This window comes from Hemibagrus wyckioides, linkage group LG17 (assembly GCF_019097595.1).
Source record: "Hemibagrus wyckioides isolate EC202008001 linkage group LG17, SWU_Hwy_1.0, whole genome shotgun sequence".
Lineage (NCBI taxonomy): Eukaryota > Metazoa > Chordata > Actinopteri > Siluriformes > Bagridae > Hemibagrus > Hemibagrus wyckioides.
In genome coordinates, this window is record NC_080726.1 from 11,959,556 (window position 1) to 11,986,446 (window position 26,891).

Consider the following 26,891-nt stretch of genomic DNA (forward strand, 5'->3'; position numbering starts at 1 on the left):
CTAATCTCCTTAGGCCTCAGTGAGTGGCTGTGGCAGGGTAATCGGCAGCTTGTTGGCACCACGCTCATGCCAGCACACGTCAAACAATGGGTAGACCTTCCCCTGCAGCTCAGCCTGATAGGAATAAATAAATCCGAGCTCATCAGGACTGTCTGCATTATAAAACGTCAGCTCTCCTCTGTCATAGTCCAGGAAAACCCCCAAGCGTTGTGGCTGATTCATGAGGGGCAGACTGACACGAGGAGTAGTGAAAGCCTCATACAGCCGGCCCTCCTTCAGCCCAATCAGCCACACTCCACCCTCAGGGCTCTTGGGAAGCTTACTCTTACGGCAAGCAGTCCCTTTGATTAACCCCAGTCTCCATTTTGGTTTCTCTCCCACCTGGACCTCCCAGTAGTGCTTGCCTGAGGAAAAGCCACGGTTGGCCAGCACACAGTAGCTGTAGCTGAAACGCTCAGGATTGTTGGGCAGGCGGTTGACGAGGACTCCGCACTCCACACTGGTGAGATCCTCACTGAGCTGCAGCATCGGGTGAGCTGAGAGAGGGTCAAATTTCAGGCATTCAGGAGCTGTAAAAAAGGGTAGAAGACATATAGAAGTGTACTTTCACTGCCATGTCAATCCTGGGCAACCAGCCAGTCATGAGGCTGAACACTGAAAAAAACATTGCCTAGTCTTTTTTCCTAGTTTTCAAAGTCTTTGATGAGCCTGTACCCACTGTAGCCCGTTCCTGGCTCACAGGAGTGGAACCCAGTGTGGACAACTGCTGTTGTAGCCCATGCATCTCATGGTTTGATGTGTTCTGAGATGCTATTCTGTTTAGCACTGATTATTTGAGTTAACATAACCTTCTTGTCACCTTGAACCAACCTGGCCATAATTTCCTGACCTCTCTCATTAACATCACAGTGGTAGTCAGTGATTGTTTTTGTTTTTTGAAATTATTCTTCGTAAACTCTAGAAACTGTTGTGTGTGTAAATTCCAGGAGATCAGCAGTTACACTCAGCGAGATCACATTTTTTCCTCATTCAGATTTTTCAGTGAACCTTAACTGAAGCTTGATCTGCTCGACTTTGCTGCTGCCACTTGATTATTGCATCACTGAGGAGGGTGTTCCTATTAAAGTGGTTAGTAAGCTCATATAGTGCTACAGTTTTCATAGGCAGGTTAACCAAGTTCAAACATCTATAAATATATTTCAAATATGATTATCAGTGTACATAAGAAAATAATAAGGATTTCATCATGCTGATTTTCATCACTGACTGAATCTACCCTTCACCTGGTAAAACTCTCCTGTGTAATCTCTTCCATACAGTCATTTTGATGTCACTGTGATTAAAGCCTGGGTTAAAGCTGATGGAGCTGTAGGTCCTCTCTTTCTTCTGTTCTCTCTGCTGGCTCTCTCGAAACCTGAAACATCACACAAAGTTCTGAGGATGGGGATAGGCATAAATACAAAGAAATTTAAATATAAGTTTAATATTATTCTTGAACTTTTTGTACTATATTTCTTATGTTCTGTAAAGTTGCCTTGAGACATTGTCCAGTGCTGGACAAGACATTTCTATGATATCTGCGGAGAAGGCAGACTAAAATACATATGCAATCCAGTTCCTGTTAAATGATTGTTTTTGTCTTTCAAATTCAGTGAAATTACAGGGAAAGATTACTTAAAAACACACACAGAGATCCAAATGAAAGTGTTGCTTACCTTGGGGCAATAGATCCATATTTCTAAAAAGTAAAAAAAAAAAAAGGGGGGGGGATAAATGAAGTTGGTCCAAGGCCAGATTTGTGTTTTTGTGTTTCTGAAGGCAGGTAATTCATCAGAAAATGACTAAATGCATTATTATTACTTTGACAAAGGTGTTTTTTTTTCAGAAAATGATAGATGTTTAAATGCTTTATAATTCCAAAAATTGGCAATTTAAACCTTTCAACACATTTACTTTAAATCTTTTACATAGTTACCTTTAAAAATCACAAGTTACTTAGATTAGCTTTTCTGTAGTTTTTTTTATCAGTGTTTAATAAAATAATGTGTGGTGCAGGAGTCATACCTCTAAAATATTAACTGCACCTAAACTACCACTATACATTTACTCATCTTAGTTATACTATATCTGTCTGATAAATAATATCTATAAACTTACATCGTAGAGTTCTTCCTGACTGAGTTCATTGGGCAAAGACACTTGACTCTATAAGGGTATCAGCATTTTAAAGCTTACATAGATTATATACTGTTTAGCATAATACTACATGAGCAATAAGCATGAATAAATAGTGCTTGGAAAGGATTAGGTTTTCACTGTCCATAGAGATACTGATACATTTTTTGTCATTCTTTCAGCTTGTATTCACTCACAGTGATAAAGTCCAGATGGCTCTCGTTGCTCAGGGCTTCCAGTGTGCCTTCAGCCTCCTGGAACTTAGCCAGCAGTTGGCTCATGTGATCAGCCTGGGTCTGGATGGAGGAGATGAGAGTGGAGGCAGTGTTCTCCACCTTCTGCATGAAACTGGCCTCCTCGAGTTCCACACAGTGTCGCAACTCCCCAAACTCCTTCCGCACCACCCACTTCAGCACATCCGACTCATTCTACTCATACACACACACACACACAACAGAAACAGGTTTTTAGGTTAAACAATCATAGTCATCTGTTTTGAAATGAAATGCTATTGTGATATCAAGGCCTAAACCTAACCCTGACCTTATAGAGTTAACTCACTGTAATGCGAGACTTGTTGTAGGCCATTTTACAAATCTGCTCTTCTAGCTTCCTCTTCTGTATCTGAAAGTTAGTTAGCAGACAGGAAATGTCCTCCTGAAGAAAAGAAGAAAAGCACAATGGTCCAATGCACTTCACTGTATGCTTACTATCATTACTTTTCGGGGGGAGGTTTTCTCCATGTGGGTGAAAATAACAGGGACATTTTTATTCCAGTGTTTGTGTTCACTGGTGTCTTTTGATGCAGACTGATTATGAGAGGAAATTAAATTGTATCCTTGAAAATCCAATTACAGCAGAAACAATGAATCCTCACTATGTTTATTGAAGTCACTTTCTTATTATTTCCTAGCACACAAGCTACAAATATGTAAGGGCTTTTCAAAGACAAGTGCAAAGCCCTGTACAGGTTTAGTATTAATCTTGAACTCAAAAGATATTAGGTGTTTTAGGTTTCAGAAGTGAGCAAAAAATAGTTAATTACACATTCTTTATGTAATTGTAGATGTCCTTCAATAAACTGTATGTCCACCTCTTTTCAAAATTCCTACCACCAGACCTTTCACTACTCGCTAGCAGCTTGTGGATCCTTGCAGTTCTAATATTTTTCAGAAATAAAGCTCTTGATCTCTTGAGGGCTTAAGCAGTAGTTCTAGTAATGCTTCTTTCTTTTGATTATTTTTCTGTTGATAAAGTCTTTCTGTCCCATGTTTCATTTATGATATAGAGGTATGTGTCTCATGCAGAAGCATTGGGGGGTTTTGCACACTTTTGCAACATCCTCTTACCTCATATATTAATGATTGGTGCTGATTTTGGTCTGTATAACTTAATGATAACCCATTATTGGTCATTATCTTGTAGTATGCATATAACTGTTTATCTCAAATAATATAATGATATATAAAAAATCTATAATATGGTTGCCCTTTCAATTAACTGTATTATTATCTCATTGCTGTATTATTTTACCTTCATTCGGCTGTAGACGCTGCTGATTGGCGTGATCTTGTGTGCTCTGTGGCTTCCGATGCTGCCACACAGTCCACAGATCAGCGTCTGATCCTCTTCACAGTACAGACTCAGGGGGTTATGGTGTTGGTTGCATGTCTCTGGAGGGCCTTGACCCGGTTCACTGATCTCCCGTAGGGCATCCACAATGCGAGCCAGTGCCACATTAGGTGGAGGGCTGTCCCCATCCACTGCACAGCGACACACAGGACACTGGAGCTGCCCCAGAGGATCCATGCCCATAGAGCGCACACAGCCACGGCAGTATGAGTGGCCACACTGCAGCATGAGTGGCTCAGAGAAGACCTCCAGACACACAGGGCAGCGCAGTTGCTCCTCTAGTGACTCCAGACTGCTGCGTCTGGCCATCTGACACAGAAATGTCCTTAAAAGCCCTTAATTACCAAGGGTTTAAAAGAGATCAAACCCAAAACATGAGGTTTATTCTAGTTCACAGCTCACAGCTGTGTTTTTAAGCTTTTCAGTCTGGTTGTTGGTGTCCCTCAAAGTGGTTACAGGAACTCGGCACTTTTCTGTATGTTTTAAGCCTTTCAGATAAGAGCTGCTCTCACCTTGTTTTCACAAAGTCTCAGCTAAAGGTTCTAGTGCTACTCAGGGTCAGGTCTATCATAACACTGCTAAATAATACTTGAACCTTATAACTTCATGTCAACATGGGTCACCTTCAGTGATTGTAACTGATTGCACAGCAGTGTAAGCTCCTGACTCTGCACTAATGTTGCTGTTATCAGAGGAAAGTGCGATTTAATTACTAAAAGCAAATTACAAACTAAAAGGGAATTTCAAACACTTCACAAGATAAAACATTTCCTCAAGCCTTGTTTCTGCCTGTTTCAGAACTGAATACGGGTAAAAACATTACATTTACTCTAAATATTCACTCATATATGCAGCATGGATGTTATCTTACTTTAGTACCATTTTGGGTTTCAACACCTAGTTCTCAATAGTTGTTGTTTCGGCTCACATCTCTCCCTATTAAATTATGTCACGATAAACTCAGACCAACAAATACAGAAAGTCACCTTAATACAGGACATTAATAAATGCTTTGGAATTTTGTTTTTGATTAATAGTAAACCAAACAGCAAACAGATGACCTCTGTTTCTTGGAAGGCAGCTGTGTTTACATAGGAATGCTCGACACACTGATGGTGAGCTCATGTTCTGGCATATAAAGAATCTGCTAATGTTGTTTATTAACTTTTAAGTAGTTTATCTGATCATGAACAGAACCTACTCTTCCTAGTCCTGGTACTGAAATTAAGGAATATTCCATTGCTTTTAAACAAAACAAAACATACTTGTATTAAAATAATTGGAATGTAGTTTCCACGTTGTGAAACACAACACAACCAAGTCTACAGGGGGCAGCATTTAATAGCGTCTTAACTATAACATGGCTAATAACTGCATGTCTTGCCAGATGCATGTTTTTTTTCTAAAGGGTTGATACCATCCTTATTAGATTTGGCATGCATTAGGCAATTTATATCAGTAAGAGTGACGAGGTGTGTAGCGTTGCAGTCTCACAGCTTCAGTGTCCTTGGTGCAATCCTGTGCATAAGGCCACTTTGCCAAAAGTATGCCAGTAGGTGAATAGTAGGCTAGTCTGAACACGTGTTGATCGTGCCCTCTGATGGACAGCCATCTCATACAGAGTGTAGTTATACCTAGTGCAGTCTTCCCAGGGTCTGGATCCAACACAACCATGACCAGGACAGAGTAGTTGAAAGAATGAACAGTACATTGTAATTATCAATGATTATTTACAGCTCTAAAAAAAACTAACAAGCTACATTTATAGCATGTGTACATTAAATTATATACATTTTATCTTGCTTTAAACTGGTATAAGCATCTTTGAAAGAATTATAGTTAGATTACTGCAGTGACAGTCATGATGTTGGAATTTTTTTTATGATGGATGCCATGTGAGCTGCTTTGGTCATGCAGACCTGGCAACCCTTTGTTTTCTGATGCAAAATTCAAAACTCTGTAAGAAACAAATGACACTTCTGTGTCCATGTTTAAAATCTCCTTTATTTGTAGTTGTTTCCATACAGATCTTAAGGCATCTGCACAAAGTACAGTTTCTGCAGAGGTTTTAAAAAATCACTTTCCTCGGATGATGGTGATGGATTCGAAAAACGAGGTCAATAGACATTTTTGTGTGTCCCACAACACCCCACCCCACCCCACCCCACCCCACCCCACCCACTTAATAACCTTTTCATTTCTCCAAAATCTTAAATTACAATTCTTATTACATATATATCATCATAACCTTGATTTCTTACAGCAGTCAGACATAGTGAGAGTGATGATACTGGAAAAAAAAAAGTGTCTTTAAAATCCATTAAATATGTACATATAGACTTCACATTATGGCACTCGCATACACATACATACATACATACATACTCTCTCTCACACACCCCCACACGCACATTCACACACACAGCAGGCTGCACAGCACTATAAGAGGGAATAGACATACAACTCTATGCTCTGACACGTCTATTTACAGGTCCCTGCTTCCTGCACGATGTCACTAACATTGTGTCTTACAGAGATGGTTTGAAGGAGGCTGAATGTGCACGCACTTGTATTAATTTTTCCAGTGATGGGTTTTGGTGTAGAAGGGAAAAAGTGTTAAATTGAAATCTAAATATATATATTTATATATACACACACCACACACATTACTATATGAGCAGCCCATTGCCCTGTTCTGAACCTACCTTCAGAGTACAGTACATATAAATGTCAAGCTCCCTTAAGATGTCAAGAGGCAGTGTGACATGGGAGGAGTGAGGGGCTACCTCACGCAAGTGTGTGTGTAAGGAGAACGGGTTGTGGGACTGGGATGCTAGTGATGGACATCGTGCAGCTCCGGTGAGCGATCCAGGCTACTTGGTCACTTGGATGCGGAAGGTGATTCGACCCAGGAACTTGTCGCGTTCATCGTTGTTGCGCAGGTCGGAGCCCTCCACTTTACACTCGATGGTCAGGTGTGTGTTATAATCCTGCTCACTTAGCTGCAGCTTCACTGCCACCAGTGGCTGCACATATTTAGCCTGCAAAAAAAAAAAAAGCCTGCCTTTATCTAAGCAACCCATACACAGCACTGCGCTAAACAGGGCTCATCGGTGATAGACAACTGGTAAAGACAAACAAGGGATGGTAGAGCACAAAATCCTTTTTTTTCCCTGAGACTGTAAACTAGCTTTAATTTAGTAGCTCTGTTAGCCTGATTCTCTAGGTGTACACCTTCGATGGTACACTTAGCCAAATGAATAGAAAATTGCAGACTGAGTCAGCTTCCTTTCAACTTTAACACTTTCATTTTAAAAGTACAAAAGCAAATACACCACTGCATTTAGTGTCAACTTGACACAGGATTCCTCATATAAAAAAAAACCATTTCTCTAATGTTCTGCAGAATGATGTTATATATATTATATTATATTTTTGTGCCAAAGAGCATATGGATAAGGAAATTAAATGACAACAAGAAAATGATATATAAATATAAATCATTATAAATAAATAGATAAATGCAAATATTGAGTCATTTACTGTTCACTTAAAGGTCCTAAAAGTGTGTGACCCTTTCTGATGTAGAGGATGGAAAACACCAGAATTACAGATATTACTCGTATTACCATTACCAGGGTTAATTGTGATTCTGGCTCTGACCTCTTTAATTCTGTTATGATACTCACATGTGCTTTCTTGCCATAGTACGGGAAATACATCTTGTCAAAGTGGCCCTCAGTTGGGAAATACTGCATCTGCAGAGGAGTGTCTCTCTGAAACAGAAAGTGGATGAAGGGTGAGATTGCGCTCTTATTCTTTACTGAGAATGGCACTCGATGTGTCCTGTGCTGTTGCCTATAGCAACAGGCTCTTCTCACCCGGCTAGCTGAACTGGATGATGGCCAGGTGACACTTTTAACAATATGTTACTATTCTTGACATACCGTCAGGAACACAGAATACTTATCCCACCCCCAGACACGCACAGTCTCTCATTCATGTTCAGTACAGCAAGGCAAATACGCAGCTCAGCTTCAGTACATACACCTCTCGTGTTACGAAACACACACATTCCTTTGACATGTACACTACCAACTTGCATATTCAGAAAATAGCTGATGTGTTTCCAACTGCTTAACACTGAACAAAATGATGGAATCACACAAATTCAACAGTAACTGGGTTTCACAAAATTATTTAAATCTGGTTGTTGTTTTTCCCGTGCTGAGAAACAGTAGAGAGGAGCAAATCTTATGAAATGACTCCTTATGCCATTTTTCTTTATTGCACTGCTTTAGTTTTTCACTATGATTACGAATCAGTTGTTTTCTCAAAGCATGCAAATAATGCTCGATGGTGATTTTAACCAAGACCAGAAGGTTTAAATTAAATTCTGATAATCAGATAGCCGATTTAATGCGAAGTCGTTTTCAACGATTCAATTTCACGATCCTGAAAGAGTCTAAAAAACAGGCAGTCAATTTAAAACCCAGAGATCCTGTAACAAGTATTTGACCGTTTCTTTACAGCTGGATGAGCTACATTTGCTCTCTTTAAAATATTAAAATATTCCCTTAAATGCAAATGTCATAGAATAAACAATAGGATCAATAGGAATTTTGGTGCGTCACTTTTAAAAGCCCGCAATCAGGGTTTCTTGAGGTGTTTCCATCATTTTGTAAATGATGATGATAAGCAGTTATACAGGTAAGCAGCAATAAAAGTGCAGCTCTTCAAATGCCTCAATGTGGCTGCTATATGGGACTCGCATAAAAATGGTTAGGCTCAACCTTGTAAATCAGGTCATGACATGAAAATGTGCAATAGGTGGATCATGTGTAAAGGTCACATCTTAAAAATATATTAATAGATATATTGAGATACAGATACACTGAGAAATGCTGAAAAGATGGATTTATACACAACTGTCTGTGGAATATGAAGCTGACTGATTTAAATAAGGTTAGATGAAGGTTACTTGCTAAACTTCAAACCAGGGCCTGTATGAATAAAGCTTCTCAGAGTAAAACTGTGGTGTTACCTGCCAGAAATTCAGAAAATTCGCTCCTATACTCGGGGCAAGCATTTAGGAGTTCTTTAGGAGTGACCAGTTATCTTCTGAAACATCATTAGCTATCATTATTTATTTTGTTAAAACTGTGCAGCTTACTTCTTATGCTTATCCATGGGCTCTCACTACGATTTACAGTGAGGCTGTGAAGTGTCTTACAACATGCTTAAGATTTACTCTTTAGATTAAAAAGTTGTTGCTTTAGAATGTTTTTATCAGACATGTAATCCGGAGTGATTATTATACATAGCAGCCCAGCTCTCCTTTTCTCAAAGCTGATCCACATTTATACTGGTTCCTTTCTTTAAATTCCGTGTGGACGGTATCTCACATCATGCCTCTAAATCTAATCTGCCTCACCAGCACAACAAATGAAACATTAGAACCAAAATGTAATTAGAACTAAATATATTAACCTCAAAATGTTCTATTATGTGTGTATTTACTATATTAAATTTGCTTTAGTGTAACTAAAGTATAGCTTTGGAGATGAAATGGATAGTCACTGTGGAAGATGCGTCCTGCTAACTGTAATTCATCCGTCGTTCTGGTAGTCAGTCAGGTCAAGCAACACAATCCACTCATTTATAGATTAATGTTATTTCTAATGGAAGCACTAAAGCGTTGAAAGCATTATTGCAACCTGCAGGAAACCAAGCTCTTGATCTCTGTTCGAAGGTGAAATCAGGGGATCAGTATAAGCAGAGCCGGTTTCATAAAATAAATAGTGCACCCTTTCTGTTATCCGTGCATACCTTCAAAAGTTACTACTGTTTGCAATCCAGTAAACAAGGTGCAGGGTGTTAAAAGCTAGGGAGGATATTAGAGTAGGTCTACAAGGCATGTATGGTGACTAGCCAGTTTCCCCCAGCTAAAACTATGAAAATAACTGCTTATTAATCAAATTTTATGTCTTAATATGAAATATATTCAAACATCATTTAGGTACAGTCAGTGCATAATTTAAGAGCTATGGTACTATAGTAGCTGGCCTATGTGAACCCAATCATATAGCTACAAACAAGATATTAATATAAAGTAATAATTTCCTCTTCGTTTTGTTTAATTAGCAAAATGGACTTAATTGACCGAATCAGTTCTGCTTCCTGACTGCTTTAAGTGTTAAAAATGACCATGGAAAAATGTTCCAGATCTGAAAGAGGTGCAACAAGCCTGAGAATTTCATTGTTTTCTTCCACTTCCTTTAGCTGGGGGGTTAATGTATACAGTACACCGTCTCTTGCATGAGGGAATAATAAAGTGGCAGACACAAGCATTAGAGGACAGGAGCCGAAAAAGAAGCAGCAATGTTATGAAAAAGGGTCAGAACAAGGTCCCTGGTGTCAGCAGGGAGGTTGGGCCTCAATTCTTACCACTTAAGTGAACTGCCAAGGCAGCATGGAGAAAGACCATATACAAACACATGATTGAAAAACAAAATGAACACACACTCATACATTCATTAGAATGAACAAAAAAAAAAAATCACCAAAAACAAACATGCCTCACAAACATGATTATAATTTGCCTATACACATGCAGGAAGGTGGTGAGTTTTACCTTGGCAGTGCAGTTGACATACGGCTGTCCTTTGGGCATCAGACCTATAACCTACACGATACAACAGAAAAACATAAAAGAAAAACTAAGTGTGTAACTAAAAAAATCATCCTGATTATTTCTTTTCACAAATGCAGACATAAATACCACAAAAAAATCAATACAATTCAATGAAAGCAGATACATAAAGAGTGGAGTATTCCTTTAATTGCACCTAAAATGTGACCATGTGTATATGGATTATGTATATTGTGAAGTCCAACACACAAGGAAGGTCTTGAGAGAACATCAGAAGGCTGAGAGTTGAGTGTATAATAATAATAATAATAATAATAATAATAATAATAATAATGCAGTCAAAAAGAGAAGTCTTTATTGTCAAAATCAGAGGTAAAGTGAAATTCTTTCCTTTGAATCTTAATAGGAAGCCCTGGTCAGAGTGCAGAGTCAGCCCATATACCCTAATGCCAGGCCTAGAGCTCAGAACCTTCTGATCAGTATCTCAGAACCATAAAGCCAGAAACAGCCCCATAGACAACTGACAGACATTGTGTTTTGCTCTTGCAGCTTATGTGAGAATGTATAGATCAAATGTTTTAAGTATTTCTTCATTAATACACAGGACTGAAACAACAAGAGCAAATCCCCCCCCCCCATCTAAAGGTGTGTGTATTATGGACTTACCCTATTCATCTTGATTAACACACAAGGCTGTCCATCACTATATCCAAAGGTTTTATCAGCCAGACCAGAACACTGACGCAGCTGACTGCGCTTGAACTGGCAAACCTGTTTCTCTTTTGTATCATCCTGCACAAAATACACGCCGTCTGTGCATTGTAGATTCTGCTCCTGCAGCGTATCATTATAATCTGTGTGGTGAGAAAAAAATATACATAAAATAATTTTATTATAATTTTATATATAAACAAGAGGGGAATAATAACTGTCCATCACTAAGACAAGTGTGAGTATTAAATCAATACACATTGCTAATCATCCACTGCCTGTAGCTAACTCCAAAAGACAACAGATCCAGGAGCACTGAGAGAAAACCATGTTGTGAGAGCCAGCTTTAAGATGCATCTCTAGCACCTCATGCTGCGGGAAGGTACAAGACAGCTTGTGTTCTCCTTGCTCTCTAAACTCACAGCAGTTAGCCAAGACAGTGTTGTTGAGGTGTGCACCCAATACCACTTGGAAGTGCCAATAACACAAGTATCTTATCCTGCAAATCTTTTTATAGAAAGCATGGAGGTGATGGAAGCAGCACTGAATGTGCCAAGAGCACTGAGTGAGACAGGCAACAGTCACTGGCAGCTGGAACTGAATGGCAGCTGTCTTCAACAGACTCCTGTGCAACAGAGCAGCTCTATTTAGGGACCACACTGAACACCCCATTAAGATGGGGGCCATGAAAAGGAGGCCTAAAAATTGCCTCCTTAAAACCATCACCTCAACAGGAAACTGCCTCAGTCAGGACATTCCTTCTTTTGCTGTGAAGAATTCTTTATTTCTGAAACAGGATGGGACGCTCATTCAGTTACAGGTTTGGAAAGCCTACTTACTAGGTCACTGGGGACAAAAACCAAAGAAGCATGGCCTGGATTATTTATACTTTTTCTTAAAGCATATAAAGAAACTTAACACTTTCAAAAATACTCAAACAACAACAGTAGACTCCAAGCAAAATGAATGTTAAACCACAATGCACAAGGAACGATACGATGAAATCTATTACTAATCTCAGGAACTGTTCCATTACACCAGTAAAATGAGAAGCAGACAAAATAGTGGCGGTTTGTTGCAACCACTATAGCCATCTTTCTTAATTTAAACTTTGGAAATGGTTTCAGTGGTTAAAATGGTTGCATTTTTAAGACAGGCCTATCATCCACCATGTTTTATTTCCCATTTCTTTGTGCTAAAACACTGAATATTGAGCATATACTGAAGCTTGCGGGTACGCCGTACAATGGACTGGATGGATAGAGACAAAGAAGACTAGTCTGCCCTTCTGTTGACACTGGTTAGGTTTTAGAGGGAAAAACTGTTCATATGTATCATTTCAACTGAATTCAACTTAATGTTTAATGTGCAAGGCTACTACACATCAACAACGGACTGAACAGCCATCACCAGATGATTTCCAGCAGTCTCTCACTGTCCCACTTATGACAACCAGATTAAAGTACCAATTATTCCTCAGGCAGTTGGAGATAGAATCCAGATCTTTTCATTTTAAACACTCTTATGGGCTTCACTGGAGGTCTGTAAGATTGTCTTTACCCAGCAACTATTGGCATACTCATCAATTATCTCTAGTATTATTTTCTCATATCTGTACTTATAATTGTGAGTGAGGAGAAAGACTTATTAGATTACACAAAATGCAAAGCTCCACATGTTAGGAAGGTCTAAAGAAATACTGACTGTAATGGAAGTCTTCTTCCAAACTGATTTTTTCCTTTACCATTACACTATATTGCCAAAAGTTGCCTTTACATGCACTATGGAGTTGGCCCACCCCACCAGCTATAACAGCTTCATCTCTTCTGGGAAGGCTTTCCACAAAGTTTAGGAGTGTGTTTATGGGAATTTTTGACTATTCCTCTAGAAGTGCATTGGTGAGGTCAGGCACTGATGTTGGACGAGAAGGCCTAGCTTACAGTCTCCGCTGTAATTCATCCCAAAGGTGTTCTATCAGGTTGAGGTCAGGACTCTGTGCAGGCCAGTCAAGTTCCTCCAAACCAAACTGACTCATCTATGTCTTTATGGACCTTGCTTTGTGCACTGGGGTGCAGTCATGTTGGAACAGGAAGGGGTCATCCCCAAACTGTTCCCACAAAGCTGGGAGCATGAAATTGTCCAAAATGTCTTGGTATGCTGAATCATTAACACCATTATATGACTTATTTGTATTTCTAAATGGATGTCCCACTTAAATTGCTTGAACTGCATATTTGTTTTGTTCCATCTGCTCGCTCATGGAGTCCTCCTGCAGTTATATGCATTTTACAAAAGGAGGCAGTACTCACCCAGGAGGAAGTCCTCCAGGTCCTTGACATATCTGTTGTACTGATCGGGGTTAGAGCGGTTTACTACGATGTCCAGAAACTTGGGCCTGATCATCAGACCTGTCAACACACCAGCAAGACAAGCTCATATAATTTATGTAGTAAATACATGCATATTATTTGGTTCATTTCATGGATAAACTTTTCACTAGCAGAGATACACAAACACCGGTAATGTTTATAAATTAGCATCAGATGGCATTAATGCTAATAGAAACATCTAGATATTTCTTAGGCTTGAATGAAGAAATTCAGGGTTTTCCAAGGATACATCAATATAACCACAGAGCTGAAATCTGTAATCTGTCATTGTCTCAATGCTAATAAACATTTATTACTTTCACAAAGGGAACCCTAATCAGATTAGTTTAATGGGCTCCTATTATTCACCTGATCTTTTGGAACAGAACTGCAAATAGCATCAAATTCACAATTAGATCACATGAGGATTTCATTTCTCTAATAGAGCTGTGCAAGGAGGATTAAGGCAAAAGTATCTTATAAGAGAACCAGTCTTGTGGACATTTTCTAAACTTAAGCAAGTGCACTCATTTTTTCATCTAAAATATTTAACATCACATCCAAATACATGTTTCAATGATGTCAAAATATGGAGAATTTAACCGAGTTGACATTCTGCACCAGTTCGACAGGACAGAGCTAAAATACACTACTGTATACTTTTCTGCTAAAAAAAAAAAAAAACAGTGTTAATGATATTAGAAATATGAATAAAGAGGAGGGAAATAAACTAGCTAGAACAAAGAAAACTAGCTTGCTGACTAGCTATTCTGTCCTAAATTGGCATATAAAACACTACAGTTCTATTTCTTTCCAAATTCCACAAATGTGCCCAGGTAAACACCTAAATGTATGAAATCACTTTACCATAAGCAGTAAAATTACTGTATGATAACGGTAACATTACTTTGGCTTATGAGCATAAATTTCTCCCAATTCATGTTTCCCCTGAAACCCGAACTGGACGTTACACGCTCAGAGAATAACCCAGATGCATTAGCATTACAATTTATTATATGAGAGAGCAAGAAGAGGATGTCTAAATTGACCACTGAGTGCTCAAAGACTTTGATTGTTATATCAGACGGATGTCAAATGGCTACTGTGTAATGGATAGCATACAAATAGAAGACTCACTGTGGGCTTTTCCAAAAGAAAGTTCACAGTCCTGTAAGGACTAAGTGTAGTAGTGAACTGGATATATAACATACATATTCTTTTAAAAATAAAACTGTACAGTTAAAATGTCATTTTACAATTTCCTCCCATTCCAAAACCACCAAATGACATGCATACTGTGTATTATGTGTACTGGGTAAAGGTTGTGAGGAGGATACCTGGGTTGGCGACTCGGTCCCTGTACCTGGGAGTGTAATCATCCAGTGTTTGCAGCATCACCCACATGGTGAGAGAGAACATGCCAGCAAGGAAGCCATAAAAGACCACATAGAATAGGAAGATGAGAGCTAAGAAGAAAAAAAAAAAAAAAAAGAGAGAGAGAGAGAAACAGGCAGAACTTTACTATTTTGCAGCTTTTGGTACAGTAAAGAACGCCTGTACAGTTTGTGTACAGATCATCTTTCTTGTTAGCAATACATTTTGGCTTAGATTGTAGAAGCAAGGTGAAATGAGGCCATGACGATGCAGTTCAAAACCACCTTTTAGTCTGAATACTGGATTATAAAAATAACCATCATTATGAGATACTGACTGTATAGGTCACATGCTTGTGCACTTGTATCACTGCAGTTAATATATTCATGTGGAAGAAAGACTTTTATTCTTGTATCATTCAATCCTTGACAGCAGAGCATCATTCAGCACTTACCTGAGGGGTTCCCATTGTCCTCAATAGGAAAAAGAAGTTTAATAACCTGTCTACATAGCACATCTAAAAGTTTTGATAGAACAGAGACAGTGCATAGGACACAACATAAAATCCTGAGATGTACTCTTATAACTTGATACCAAACGCACCACAAGGCAAAACTAACAATCACAGATGAGTTTTAAAATAAAACTAGCCCTCAAAACCCCCAGATTTTGCACTCACCAGGGTTAGGGTCAGGATTGCACCAAGTCATAATAGTGACTATGAGCTGGTGTGTGTGTGTGTGTGTCCCTTAACGTTCGATATTGTTGAAGAAACTAGTTTATAGACCAGTTAACAAATGATTAGTGAATCTTCAGATCCTGCTAATTTCAAATAAGGAAGCGTTTGCTTCAATGGACACACAATTTCTTTCCATAACTATCTGAAAGAATTATCCATTTATAATAAAATTGGGAGCCAATGGAAAAATACAATGATCCCTGCAAAATAGATGCAAAATTTGTATGGGAAAAACAATTCAGAATATTCTATATGGTGCTTGATTCGGTTGGATTATACTTCATTTAGTCATATTGTCTGAAACACAGGGTTAGTTAGGAGTGAGAGAGAGAGAGAGAGAGAGAGAGAGAGAGACTGAAGTTACTTATAGATACATATCTGAAGTAGTTTGTCGCTACTATAAATAGCATCTGAGGGAGGACAGTTAAGTGAAAGCACAGCAGTGGCCTGGAGAACGAAGACAACACACACACACACACACACACACACACACACTCACACAAACTCAGTACTACATATTGATAGATCATTCATACACTGCTAGTATTGATGCGTTTATTTCTCAGGCATTCTAGATATATCCATCAGAGTGGACACATCTACTTTATCTGGGCATCAGTTAAACCATGCATAGATTGTTTAACTGTTTAGCAGCTCAGTACATGTCGATACTTCGAGAAGATTGTGTATAGTAAGACACTGTAGAAGCAGTGCAGATTTTTACCCCCTTTACAATAGGGGCACTACAATACAGAGAGTTGATATTTCTAATAGTAAGCACTGTTACTGGGAGACGAATTGGCCAGTAAATGCTTGAATGTGTTCAAAATGTCAAGTGGTTACAGAAAAATGTTTAACGCTGGGCAATATTTGTGTCACAATACACTTTTCTGAAGATCAGTTGTTCTTGTATCCGTAACTGCACTCTTACTCACTGTTATAAGTAACAGATTTATGATACATGTTAAGATCTATTTTTAACCAATCATTTTACTGTCCCTTCTTTATTTTTCTTTCCCTTTACTAATTTGTCAGCAAACACTAAACATTGCAATTTGATCCGTCATGAAGTATGATATTTTTGTCATACTGTTCAGCCTTACTGTCAAGATCAGTTCAATATTGCCAGATCAAGGAATTTTAATACAAATATTAGCTTATTCAGTCCAATTATGGTATTATTGAGAATGACGCAGCAGTCATCATGCGACAGTGTGGCTCCTGAGATTTAAATGTTTTGTGAGTGACCTTTTTATATAACGTTTATGCCCAGCAGAAATAAAAGGCACTGTTTTTTGTTTTTTTTGCATGAGAAATGAAATGACAGTGTGTCTGCATCTGTAAGTGTCAGATTATGTTCGTCTTCCTCCAGTTGGCTGACAGCTGCCTGCCCTCTAATCATTCTGATGAGTGTACACATTTTAAAATCATGTGGCAGTCTGCAGTCAGTCAACTGATTGTGTTTACTTCTGGATTGTAAAACTACTATCCAGAACATCAGAAAATCTTCGTGCAGGATATTACCGTACATCTCAATAATATGGCTATAAAATGACGTCAATTACAGATGACAACATACTAAATCTCACCGGGGACTGCTGATTGAGACATGATGAAAGATTTTAACGTTTTAAGCCAAGGCCATTAAGCAAGAAGTAGTTCTGTAATCTCCATCAAAAACACATCCTCATGTTAGTACAAATAAGTCAGGATCTAAGAATACCATCAAGCTAAAAGGCTGTTAGATCCTGACTCACAGATCTAATACTTCAGTGAGATTACATTTTAATTCAAAATATAATTTTAGCATAAAATACTGAACATTAGCTCCAAAAAGACATCAGAAATCTGAATGTTAACATTAGTAAAGGTTTTGTGCCAATAAATCTTAGTCTGATTTTTTTAGCATGTGGTATGAATAGAAATACTACTACTGATAATCATCAATACACATTTATGAAGACTTCATAGTAATGGATAGTAATGAAAGAGTTAATTAAAATAACTCAATATACTTTTGATAACTCAAAAGAAAACAAGAAAAGATATATTGAAAAACTCCATGTCCCTACAAAGTGAAAAAAACAGTATAGCTCTGTAAATCGTACGTTAAAGATCATGTTTAAAATGTTTATTACTCTTATAAAATAATCTAAAGATGCTGATGTTATATAGGAAGCACTCCAGTGTGCACTTTTGCAAGTCCTTTTCATCTTTGACAGACATGCAGTCAGTCACATTTCCTTCCATTCAAGTGTCAAGATCTCTCAAAGTGAAATAGTGAAAATCTATCCAAAACCCATCACAGAGTTGCTCATCACTGGCTTTCTGCTCTTAGCTGCTGAGGCTCCTTCACTCAATTGTAACCGAATACTAGAGATCTCAATACTTCTCCTGGGTGACTCACTAACATGGATAAAAATATCAGTCAGCAGGAAGCCGGGGGCTGTGGGGCTTTAGGCTGCACCCCAACAAGCTGAGTTTGGTGCAGGGGCACAGCAGTACAATGATGCCTGCAGTTCGTGGGTGGAATCTTTGTAGGTCAGAAAGGTTCGGTATGGCATTGATGACATGAAGACATTTACTTCTCATAGACATGTAAAGCAAAAACAAGGTGCTTAACAGATACCAACTGAAAACCTTTAACATTTAGTGTAACCTCTGTCCCAGACTGAAATGACTGTACGTGTCAAATAGGCTATAAGGCATGATAGTCTTTGCACTCATTACTCATTGCAGGCTCTCTTTTATGAGCATGTCAAGACCAACCAGATCCACTGTACACGCTATTGCCTGGAAATGTTTTGGAGAACCTAGATAACCACCAACCACATGAACCAAACAGTGATGGTGTGACCAAACCCAGTTTCCATCAATTCTGGATATTTTCATGATCATAAAATGTTATTTTATACGCTTCAGATCCAAAAATGTTTTGTATTTGAAAACAGTAACAAAACCCAGGACATGTCTGCAACATATTCTAGAGTAATTCAATTATAGAGTTTCAATACGTCTTACAAACAACACTGGAGGACCAGGAGTATTACAATGACATTTCAGCATTTCAGTTTTGTAAGCCATGACTATGTTTTTAGAAGCACTGAATGGTTGCATACGTTTTGTAAGACATATACATTTAAATATATAAAGGAATAACGTGTCAATTTATTAACTTGTTAATTCACATATTAGCACAATGGCTCGGTTTATTGCTCTTTTTTGCCCTCTATTGGAACAACACATGCTTTTACAAATTTTTAATTATAGTCCACAAGATAATGTTAATTTAGAAAACAGATCCTGTATTAATTTGTTGATTCAGATTAAAAGATGGCATTAAAAAAGTTAGTATACCATAGTATAGTTATAGTAGTACATAGTATTCAGCAGCCTAAAATCAAGGCAGTATTTCAGGTGTTCAGTTGGCCAGAGTTGCTAGTCTTGCTAGTCTGTCTATCTAATGCGTCTTCCTCTGGTCAAACCTCACTTCAAAAGCCATGTAGATGTGCAGTACATTGATAAGGAAAGAATGAAGAGCAGAGAAGCTGCATTTGTACGCATGTGGTTTTAGATTAGAAAATTTAGCAATGCTTACACATGCCTTAAGCAATGCTTAATAAGTAGAATTATCTAGAAGTGCTGGACTGCAGGGTTAGATTGGGCTGCATGCACTCACAAACCTTTTGTAAGCTTTATTCAGTTTAAACACTAATGGACATCTAAGAGTTGTGTTTTTTTTGTATCTGGCTAGCTCAGCTAGCTCGACTGCCAACAAGATAATCAGAGCATGTTACCACCCTAGCCTATGCTGATGGACAAGACAGCTCCATGCTCGCAGCATAAAGGATGCACAGCACATCCTATTCTGTGATTTTGCTGACCAGAAACCAAAGCCCCACCCTCATTTGCTACTGACTCACTGAGAATCAAAGTTACGGTGAGAATAACCATTAATAGGACAATCATGCATCTTTCGCATCCTGCATCCTTTCCCCTTCACTAAATCAGCTTTTCCAACAGGCAGATTTTTATTCACATTTGGTCTGCTTTATTTGAAAAACCAAAACACCACAAATGCGATGGCTAAACCAAGGATGTTCCCACCTCTGGTCTAGCAAGATAGCCTAGCTAGAGATAAGTGGAGTTGGCTAAATGGCAGCAGTACAACTCACATCACTAGCTAATGTTAGCTAACCAATTATGTTATAATGTTACAATAGATCAAATATACCACCAAATAAAGCAGAAGCAAATGAGATTAGCATGCGTGTACAAGCCCTTCATACGTTTCTACATGTCTGAACCCCCCCCCATAATGTTCGCTTTTGCCTTTTCTCTTGTTTTACTTCACACATACTGCACCTTTCAGTGCGTATAGAGTTTAGAGACCTGAGCTGGCCTTGTTGTCATAGTAAATGCAGGTTAGCCAAGTCCCACATTCCGGCTTCCCTCAGAGTTTTAGTGATTAAATTCAATTACGCTCAGAACATTGTCTCAATAGCCTTTATAAGCTACCGATTGTGGGCAATGAAACAAAAACCCAACCCAGTTTAAGAGTGAGGCTAAGAAGACCATTTCAATTGGAGCATACCAATACTAATTCACACTTTACTATAAAGAGGCTATGTATGGGAGAGATAAAACAGGCATGAACAGCTTGTGGTGGGAGTGAAACTGGGAACGATCGGTCCGTGCTACTGAGAGAAAGATGAGAAACCAGCCATGATGGGCCGTGGCAGCATTCCAAATTCATTCACAACGGCTCCGAAACATACTTACCCAATTACAGCAGACAAACTCTCGTCATCAGTTGGTTCAGGCCGTCATGGAAAAAAATCATGACATTTCATTGTGGTTAAGTGTTTAAATAACAATTTTAATTAATCAGCAACCATTCACGATGGGAAAATTACTGTTTGTTATAAATGCGGAAAAAAACACAGACATGCAGTCCAGAAATGATGCAATTTGACATCACACAAACACAGCCCAATTGTCCATTCAGACATCTTTAAGACGTAACTCAATCTTTAACTCAAACCTGCTTGAGCACTTCAGTGCACATTTTTCAGTTTAATCCATTATGAAGGAAACCTTAGGGTTTGCTGTGACCCATATTCATGTGAGCTTAAATAACTGATACTAGAGCTATGCAGTGTGAGTGAAACTGTATCATAATCTTCAAACCTGCTTGAGTGTCAGTATGCACATAGACAAATGCTAAAGACCTTCACAGCCTGTCTGATGTCATGGGGGGGCAACTAGAGCCCAGGAGATACACAGACATGTGGGGTAGCTCAATTTGATTAAACAGAGATTAAAAAAAAAAAAAAACACTATTGTATGCTTGCTTGGTCCATTTTGGTCAATAGCGTATTTGAATTTTCTCACACACACAAAAGATTATAAACGATCTATACTCCATTTCCTGTAGCTCATGTTCATCTAATCAAATTAGGCAGTGCGTGACCAGTGTGTCTGTGACGTCTTGGTCAATCCTTTGGCCATGTGTGGAATGGCTCAAACACTGGCATAACTCACAATACCTTAACACCCACTGGAGTTTACCCAACTTGGAAATGTTTACAGTCTACTTTTAAGCCCAGATGAAAAAAAGTTTAAAAACACACACACAGAAAGGCTGAATCTAACATACAAACTAGACAGCAAGTCTGTTTTCTTATTCCATACTCAATATGACTGAGTGCATAAATATTCCTAAACTAAGATAACACTAAAACGGAACATATAAAGCCGATTTAAATGCAAGGGCCACATAATAATGGCTAAAATTATAACCAGACATATTTTGTTCAATATTTAGATAACCGTCAATTAATTACTTATCAATTACCAATTTAGGGAAAAGGTTTTATTGCAACTTATTTCATTATGTTCATTACAATATGCCTATTACATACTAGGGCTGAGCAATATGAAGATATAGTACTGATAGTGATAAATAAGGTCCTCATGTTTTTTTTAAAAAAGATAAAAGCTTTGGAAACAGCTGATTTTACATGTGTACTAAAGCTTTAAAATTGTGTGACATAAAATCGTAAAAACAATAGAATATTTGTTGACAGTTTGTCAGTAAACCTACATATAGTAGAAAAAATAAAAATGAATAAATATGAAATGATCATATGCAATTGTAACTGTCAGGTCCATTAAACTTCAGTTTTGAGTGTTCACACTCGGGGAAGAAAACGGTTGAATCTAGCACTCGTTTTTCAGTTTCATCCATTGGTTTTTTCACCTTTTAGAGAGCAATTTCCCATCCATATAAACTCCGCAAAAGCTTTCTAATGAAGCAAAGACTGGAAAATAATTGCAGCACACTGTGATTGATTAGATAAGATCGGTTAAAATGCATGACTGTAAATCTTATCTTTCAAAACCTGAGAAATGTTAGCCAAATTAAGTTTAGCTAAGATCACAGCCGTCACAGTTGATCGTATCTAATTAAAAGAGGAAGCAAACGTCATTGTCAGGATTAAAATTTAATGAAGATTTTGTTGCTCTCTGACCAGTGGTGTTCTCTTTCGGATTAAACGTATGGCTCAGTATGTTCAGTGGTGCTATGCTGTAACCTGGGCTAATTCACTGGGAAATAGAAGTGCTTAGGGCCAAGAGCCAAGATTATAAGAAGGAAAGACCTTGCCATTAACTCAAATCCAAGCCTTTTATCCCTACAATATTCATCACTCTCGTCATCTCTCCAGGGAGTGCAGTGAGGATCTGGGATAAAAGCTATGCAGGCATTACAGTTTTTCCATTACTCCATCCCGAACAAAACATTCCAAGATCTGTGCTGCCATAACTGCAGGAAATTCACATAGTCAGAATAAATAGATCTTTCCTACACTGCTTAGCTGTTACTTAGTTATCATTCTAACTGGTCAGTTAAGGACATATACAGGGTATATACACTGTACAGAGGTCATGCCCCTTGTCTTCAGCACTCAGCTTTCAAAAACTGAAAGAGCATTAACAGGGCAAGGGGCATTACATTGACATGTTAAAGGTTAAACAGGACAATAGCTCTTATTCTAAAATGATCGTTTCATTTAACCATTGCAGACATTTGAATAAAAATAATAATACTGCCTTTAGGTAGAAAATGGCTGCCTTTATAAGGGAAGCAATGACTGGAAAGGATTCTTTAAAATGTATGCGTCTATAGAGGTTATTTGAGTAATAGCATAGAAGAATCATTTTTGGTTCCCCAAGCCGCAATTTTAAGTTCATTTAAGAACAGCATTTTATCCTCTTTTTTTTTTTGTTGTGGCCACGAACAGTATAATCATTTTCCACTACAAATATCCATCCACAATGTTTTTTTTGTGGTGGGAGATTTTTTTATTCTCCGCTGCAGATGAACAAAAATGATTCAAAATTCATCAATCAAAATGTTCACCAAAACTGACTGCTGGTTGTTGTCCACAGAATGTTCTTGTCTGCTATAGACACAAATAAATATGTCCAGTCTGATTGGGTCATGCTTCATAATACACATTCACAGGTTTGACCTCCTGGATACAGGATAAAGGGACATTGACTAGGCAGGTAAATAACACTAAATGAATCTGCTTGCAAAACCATTAAATAATCATATAGTAAAAAAAAAACATGTATCATGAAGATGTTGAATATATATGCAGAATTCCATAGATATTCTGAAGCTAGTATTAAGATTCAAAGGAAATAAATAATGCCACTGCTGTTTTTTTTTTCGTTTTTCAGAAAAGGAGGGGAAAGTGGATAGGAGCAACTCTTGAATCTGCAATGAACTCAGCAAAAAACAAGCACTCAAACGAAGAGCAGATTTAGTACAAACTGTACTGCAGAAAAAGCTAGGGAGAAGATGGCAGCAGAGAAAAGCTTGGAGAGCATCAGAATGGAAGACGCCCAAGATCTGATGACATCTGTGCATTATAGCTATCCGGATACGATTAACACAAAAGCATTACATCCTTCTCCAAATCCAATAACAGGTGCCTTGAAATAGATCAAATATTTAGATATGTTCTTAAGGTATAGGATTCATTTTGTATTTCATTAGCATGTGCCTTAACCTTCATGGTACTGATCTTCAAGCCTTAAGGCCTTCCAAAAAAAAAAAAAAAAAAGTGTACTGTCCTTTTGGTACTTCCTGTTTAATTAAGGAGTATAAACATGATTTAATGGAATGCATCTCATACATATTTTGGTATTTGTCAACAATCAGGGCCTTTTTACTCTGTACACTAATTCGCATCTAATCGTGGGCCTCTAGCAGCATGGAGGAAATCAGTTTGACCTTGAAACCGAAGGGAGGGATGAAGCACTGAGGGAGGGCACAGAGAGAGAGAGAGAGAGAGAGAGAGAGAGAGAGAGAATGAATCAGGGAACTCATGCATTGCATCAAGGAAAAACCCATCCTGAGCAATAGGGGGGGTCGATGCTGTCGATGCACAGGTACGAGCTTTGAATTTTTATTTCATGAAAATAGCAAAATGTAAACAGGCAGCTGGCATTTCATTTATAGCTGGTAACTAGGCAACTGGGAGTAATTTAAGAAGCTGGCCCCCAACCCCCATCTTGTAGAATGTCCTAAGAAATAGCAGAACAAGAGCACGTTACACTTTACAACACAGACATCCAATCTGTGGCTTTGGGAGATCTGCCAGGTTCATCGATCAGCTCAGGATGTATGGCGTGAATTCAACCCCAAGGTTTGACAAAAGACTCCGGCGGAATTTTCCTCTCCTTGCAGAGCAACACGGTAGAGGCTCATTTGCATAATTATACACGCAAGGTGCTACGTCATTGCGTCAGCGCGAAGCGAGAATGTGGCGCGCGCGCTACCGCAGTCGGTAATTTGAACGGCAATTTATTTCTCCCGAGAGCTTATTATTAAGGTGACGTCAGTAAACTTAATCTGCGCACCGTGTTGGCTCCGAGGTAAGGACTAAACATAGCACAGGTCGCTCCCCTACCAACACTTTCCTTCAGCCTCGTGCTCGGCGCGGGAGAACGCCGCCGCCATACACTCCATCAAACACGCGCTTTAATGTGCAGAGCCTGCACTGGAGCCCTGAGTATCACCTAATGCACGTATAACATTTAGATAAAAATGGCATAATTGATTGATCTGTATAGTTTTGTGCTCCAAAGGCCAAACTGTGGTGTGTGTGTGTGTGTGAAGGAAAGATAGAGAGAATCTGCTTAACTGCTATCCTAAGCAACATCTTCGAATAACAGGAGACAGTTTTGGGTCCATTAAGAAAGCCATTGCAGGGGTGTGAGTGGATACTGCGCTATAACGCGGCAACATCTCAAGCGTGCCATTTTATCAATTAATGTCGTCAAAGCAGCAGTCTAACTCAAAGCCAGCCCTATGTAATGAGGGATCACTTGAATTTTGAAGAGGTTTTCTTACCCCAACTGCTTGCAGTGCGCCCCAGGAATTCCCCCGTCCGCGGGTTGTAGATAAAATCTTTCCAGCTCGACTCCTTCCCTTCTGGTTTCTCCTCCTTGTTCGCCATGGTGAGGTTAAAAGACGGCTTGATTTACAGGAAACAGGGAAAGCAAACGAGAAAAAAGATGATGAAACTACAAACGAGAGAGAGAGAGCAGGGATGCCCTTTCCGAGTGGAGAGGAAATGAATGAGGTGGTGTGCGCTACCTCTCCACGAGCGCGGCGGTAGCTGAGAAGCTGCGCTGTCAGAAGTCGCGCATGCGCACTATACAGCACCACAAATTCCAAGGCAGGCAGAGACCCGTGGATCTAAACGAACCGTCAGGTTTCACCAGTTTGGTCAAAGCTAGGAATCTCGTTAGGGGCCAAAACATAACAAGTGATACAAATGTGTAGCGTGCGTTGGTTTTTTACCACACTGTATTCGCGGAAAAAATAAAAAATGAAAAAAAAAATCTATAGCCCCTCCCCCAAGAACACACGCGTGTGAACGTGATTATCTCGGGGGCGTTAATTATCAGGGACATGCTGAAAAACCTAGACGAAAGCACAATTTATAGGTGCATCTTCAGAGCTATAAACCCAGAGAAAGACAGAACAGTATGTCAATATTAATATACATTGGGTGTTGTGTGATGATCTGCAATGGAAGAAGAACAAAAGAGCTACAGATGATGGTTCCTACCTACACACCAGACCTAGGGTTAGGATATAGGATGTTCAGATCTTACACGTAAACACACTTACAGCCTACGTGACAAACAGAGACCCTGTGATCAGTGAAGCTTTACAGCATGTTGTTTTTTCATGAAGTCACAAAATCTTAATTTACCCCCAGACCTAGTCATTCAGTGTGTACTGTTCTCTAAGAGCTCATGAACACCAGAGCATGCCAGATCTGTAATAGACTGTAGACAGGACACAGTATTCAGGACAGAAGTGAACAGATTGAAACAGAGAAGCATTACTATCTTCCTTATATAGAGCCTTGAATGAACAGAAAACGTCTTCAATGTTGCTAGTCACGTGGCCTGAAATATCTGATAACTTGTGGATTTATTTAGTTATTTTTGTCCAAGATACTAAACTATACTCCCATGCCACAGGATATTGAGAAATACCAGGCAAACAGTAGTACCAGAAGATATCACTGGCACAGCAGGATTGTTAAACATAGTTCTAGATTATATCCTTTTCATTTGATCAGAAAGCACACTGGCTTTGGGTACAGTACAATACACAATACATTGAGGGGTTGGTCGTTGCAATTGCTATACATTACACCAACAACAATCTGTCATGGTGCATTGAGGACAAAAGAGAAGAATGCAAAAAGAAAAAATACACAGATCAGTCATTACATTATGAGCAGTAACAGGTGAAGTGAATAACACTGATCATCTCCTCATCATGGCACCTGTTAGTGGGTGGGATATATTAGGCAGCAAGTGAACATTTTGTCCTCAAAGTTGATGTGTTAGAAGCAGGAAAAATGGGCAAGTGTAAGGATTTGAGCGAGTTTGACGAAGAGCCAAATTGTGATGGCTAGACGACTGGATCAGAGCATCTCCAAAACTGCAGCTCTTGTGGGGTGTTCCCGGTCTGCAGTGGTCAGTATCTATCAAAAGTGGTCCAATGAAGGAACAGCGGTGAACCGGCGACAGGGTCATGGGCGGCCAAGGCTCATTGAGGCACGTGCGGAGCGAAGGCTGGTCCGTGTGGTCTGATCCAACAGACGAGCTACTGTTGCTCAGATTGCTAATGCTGGTTCTG

General features: G+C 38.9%; 2 protein-coding genes and 1 long non-coding RNA gene across 4 annotated transcripts in view; 1 reads left to right on the forward strand and 2 right to left on the reverse strand.

Annotated features, from left to right (window-relative positions):
- On the reverse strand, positions 1 to 4,116 carry LOC131368307 (E3 ubiquitin-protein ligase TRIM50-like). The gene is given in 6 exon segments (XM_058414326.1): positions 1 to 569; positions 1,284 to 1,414; positions 1,716 to 1,738; positions 2,373 to 2,603; positions 2,737 to 2,832; positions 3,709 to 4,116. Coding segments are annotated over 6 exon segments (1,458 nt in total).
- Positions 4,117 to 5,791: 1,675 nt separating this feature from the next.
- Positions 5,792 to 25,526, reverse strand: atp1b3b (ATPase Na+/K+ transporting subunit beta 3b). 2 transcript variants are annotated; one of them, XM_058413340.1, is made up of 8 exons: positions 25,326 to 25,526; positions 25,080 to 25,203; positions 14,877 to 15,005; positions 13,480 to 13,578; positions 11,126 to 11,313; positions 10,442 to 10,492; positions 7,497 to 7,583; positions 5,792 to 6,848 (listed from the first exon to the last, which is right to left on the reverse strand). In XM_058413340.1, the coding sequence occupies exons 2-8, from the start codon at positions 25,183 to 25,185 to the stop codon at positions 6,681 to 6,683; spliced, it is 828 nt and encodes a 275-aa protein (XP_058269323.1). In that variant the 5' UTR covers positions 25,186 to 25,203; positions 25,326 to 25,526; the 3' UTR covers positions 5,792 to 6,680. The 2 variants fall into 2 exon arrangements, with proteins under 2 accessions (XP_058269323.1, XP_058269322.1); XM_058413339.1 differs by lacking the exon at positions 25,326 to 25,526 and having other exon boundaries at positions 25,080 to 25,319.
- LOC131367811 (uncharacterized) overlaps positions 23,964 to 26,891 on the forward strand; it is a 37,846-nt gene continuing 34,918 nt past the window's right edge. Inside the window, exon 1 of the long non-coding RNA XR_009206965.1 lies at positions 23,964 to 24,115. This is a non-coding gene — a long non-coding RNA (uncharacterized LOC131367811). The remainder of the gene's footprint in view (positions 24,116 to 26,891) is intronic.